This window comes from Lentinus tigrinus (genome assembly GCF_003813185.1).
Source record: "Lentinus tigrinus ALCF2SS1-7 unplaced genomic scaffold L226scaffold_145, whole genome shotgun sequence".
Taxonomy (NCBI): Eukaryota; Fungi; Basidiomycota; class Agaricomycetes; order Polyporales; family Polyporaceae; genus Lentinus; species Lentinus tigrinus.
The window spans coordinates 1-3,366 of record NW_027138054.1 but is presented as its reverse complement, the minus strand read 5'-3'; the positions used below and the strand labels follow the sequence as shown (position 1 = coordinate 3,366).

Here is a 3,366-nt window from a genome sequence, read left to right as displayed (position 1 = left end):
GTCGGAGTGAGCAATCTGACTGGGAACTGGCAGGAGTCGATGCTCCTCAGGGTCTCCAAGCATGTAGCTGGCTCACACCTGGCATCCCTGTCTGTGGTCGAGGTCCCTGCTGTGCCTGAAGCCGATCCCCCGCCCAAACGACTGCGACTCCACGACGAGGACGCCCAGGCCACGCATGTTACCATGCAGACGTCCAAACCCGCACCGGCGGCGGGCCCGAGGAAGCGCACTCACCGCGGCCGACATCGAGGAAAGGGCGCAGGCGCGTCAAAGCCTCTCGAGGGCTCCTCCCGCCCCCGTCCCCCTTCCGAGTCCTCCACCCGCCTTCCGGCACCGGCCTCCGTAGCGCCTCAACCGTCGAAGTCCTTGTGTTTGTCTCCGTTCTATCAGCTCCCCGCGGCGTGGGAAGCCGCCTTGCGAGCAGTGTCCCCTGTACCCCTGTCGGTCAGCTCCGCGGTGTACTTCTATCCGCCTCCTTTCCTGTTGGACACTATCAGCTCCCTGGCTCCACTCGCGGACGATTGCGAGCACCCACAGCACGCCCGGTCGGATGAGAAGGTTCACCGATACCTCCACAATCTCGTCCGTATCCGCCGATTCTTGCGGGCGCGCATTTTCGACCCCTCGCTGTCGCATGAACCGTTGTCCATATCCGAGTGGCGGGCCGCCTTGTGGGGCGATTATCAGATGAAGACCCATCCACCCAACGCCGCCAGGTCTCCGTCGGACCTCCGCCGCGCGCAGCGTCGCCAGGACAGGCGGAACGCCGTGAGCCGCTTGTTCGCTCGGGTGGCCCAGCTCCGTTCCTATCGCGAGGACGAGCTCGTGCGCTGTGGCGAGGACAAGCTCGAGATGAAGGACATCGCCAAGGACTCCCACCTACGTCGGCGCCTGCTATGGGAGGCACATGAACTCAACTTCCGGGCGGAGATCATGGCGCTCGACACGCTGCTGGTGCAGAAGTCCACCTGGCTGGAGGTCCATCGCTGGGAACGTGAAGGCCAGGTGTCGACTATCTGGGGTCCCCGGGCCTCTGCAATTTCCATCCTGCCGACGGAAGATTCCCCGCACGATTTCCGTTGGACGTTGCCGGCTCGTGGCGGATCGCAAGCCGAATTGTCTTTGGACACGCTCGTGGCATTTGCGCGAGTCATGACGCGCTGGCCAGGCTGTCCCGAGGAGATTGTTCAAGCGGGTGTGGAGGACGTTGCCCAGGCGGACATGGAGCGCGTGCAGGCCCTGGCCGTCAATTTCTACGTGCGTACTTTTGTTAAACATTATCTGCGTTTACCTGTACCCCCAATCCCATATCCTACTGTAAACCCGAATCCTGACGTATGTATACCAATGTAATGCTGTACTGTAGGCAAGCGTTATTGATACACTAGTCTCGTTGCCTTAACCCGTCTGCACTGATTGCCCAGCTTGAATGCGCAAGCCATGCCCCCGAACTCACAAGCGCACAACATGTCAATATTGCGGCCCGCCGCCGACGTTACCAAAACCGCGGCAGGCCGCAACCGCCCGCCACCCGGTGGTCGGCATGAACAGTTGGTGAGCGTTCGGTCGTTGTATGCCGGGACAGGCACTCACTCGCGCGAGCCGAGGGCTCCTACCCTTCTTCGTCTTTACTGCCAGCCTTCTCTACCTCCCTGTTCAGCCCCATGCCCGCCGAGGATCAGCGTGGTTCCGACCCTGATCAGCACACGACAGGCCAGCCGCCAACAACCAGCCAGCCAACACAGTCCAACGATGAGCAGCAGGCGGTCGCGCGCGGCCGACGCTTCTTGCATGGGGCGGACTGGGTTCATCAGATGTTCTACAGCCCCGAAGTCCAGCAAATAGTTAAGAATACTGCCTCCCGATCACGCTACTTGGACGCGGCAGAGCACGTCGAACCGCTCTTCCGAGCCCAATTCCCTACACCATACCTGGGGGAGACGGATGCGCAGTTTGCGGAGCGCCAGCTGGCCACCAAAAAGAAGCAGCGGCGTGAGCAGTTGAAACAAAGACCGCCCGAAACTGACGAGCAGTTCAAGGAACGCATGGGCAATTTGCGCGAGGTGAGTAGTGAGGTTGCTGGATCGAGGGCGCGATATGACCAGGTGCGCAGGCACTCCGTGCAACATTCCAGCAACTAGGGAAGAAGATGATGGAAGATGCGCAGAGGTTGCCCACACCGGCTCCTCTGCCGGCCCCGAAAAAACATCGCAACTTGTCAGCGTTGGACATGTTCGTGAAGAGCGAGCACGCCCCTCGGGGTCAAGTGATCACGAGAGGCCAGCAAACATACTACGACGTCGGAGGTCAGCGCAGGGCTGCGCGCCAACAATGGGAGCGGATGTCTGTCGAGGAACGCGAGCCATATGAAGAGCTCGCTCGTGAGGCCAACGCTGCGCGGGCTCAGTCGCAACCGGCAGCGATCGCTGACGAGGATGACGATCAACACCACCGCACATAGTGAGTGGGCTTCATTCGCCACACTGCGCCCGCTGACTTCCCGCAGCACAGCAGAGGACGTCGCACAGTGGTGTATGTCAAACATGGAGACCATGCACCGCCAATTCAAGTGGGCCGGGTTCATGGTCGTCTGTGGCCCCGACGAGGACGGACATCCTCGCGCGTTCATGTTAGTGACGAACAGACTGTTTGCGAGTGCCTGCTGACCGTTCACAGAGACGGCGTTGGCGAGGACCGCAAGGGCCGATCGCTGTTACAGACGTTCATAGACGGTCTCTCGACGACCCGCGGAGAGCTCGATGCCTTGACTTTGTTGTGGCTAGAACAAACGAAGGAAGGTACGTGGTCCAAACCCCAGACGCACTTCACACTGCTCACCCACGTCCAGCGGTACACCGAGACGGGCAGGCCGAAGAACCGGACGCCTTGGTAGTGCGCCTCATAAACGGTGTGATGCCCTTCGTGGCAGCTGTGCGCAACGACTCTCTGACATAGATGTCCCGCAGGGTTACGACGACAGCAGGAGTCATCGACCGCACCCTCAGCGCAGAACGGCACGCGCGATGCCGCCACGTCGGGACCATCCCAACGTTGCGCACCTGGTCCTGTCGCTTCACCCGCCCTTCCACTGAGCGTGCCTTCCCAGTCCAGCGCGCCGTGCCCGCTTTTAGCGGTTGGGCAGTCGAGCACCAGATCCGGTTTGGAGGTATCCGCGCCGACATCACGCACATCTTCTATCGTCATCGACGCGCCTCCGACGCACCTCGACAACTTCACGTTCGAATCGCCACCTCTCGAGGACGACGCACCTGGCCCAACGAACCCCATGGACCTGCACAGTGTGGACGAGGGACAAGTCGTAGAGCCAACAGATGATCCCAAAGGCGAAGTAGCGTCGATATCCCC

At 61.1% G+C, this 3,366-nt stretch overlaps 1 protein-coding gene across 1 annotated transcript; it reads left to right on the top strand.

Annotated features, from left to right (window-relative positions):
* Nucleotides 1-354: 354 nt before the first annotated feature.
* On the top strand, nt 355-1,302 carry L226DRAFT_449240 (uncharacterized protein; the record flags this gene model as incomplete). Its single annotated transcript, XM_067674924.1, has 1 exon — nt 355-1,302. A coding segment is annotated over one exon (948 nt), but the record flags the coding sequence as incomplete, so codon positions are not given.
* Between the last annotated feature and the right edge of the window lie 2,064 nt (nt 1,303-3,366).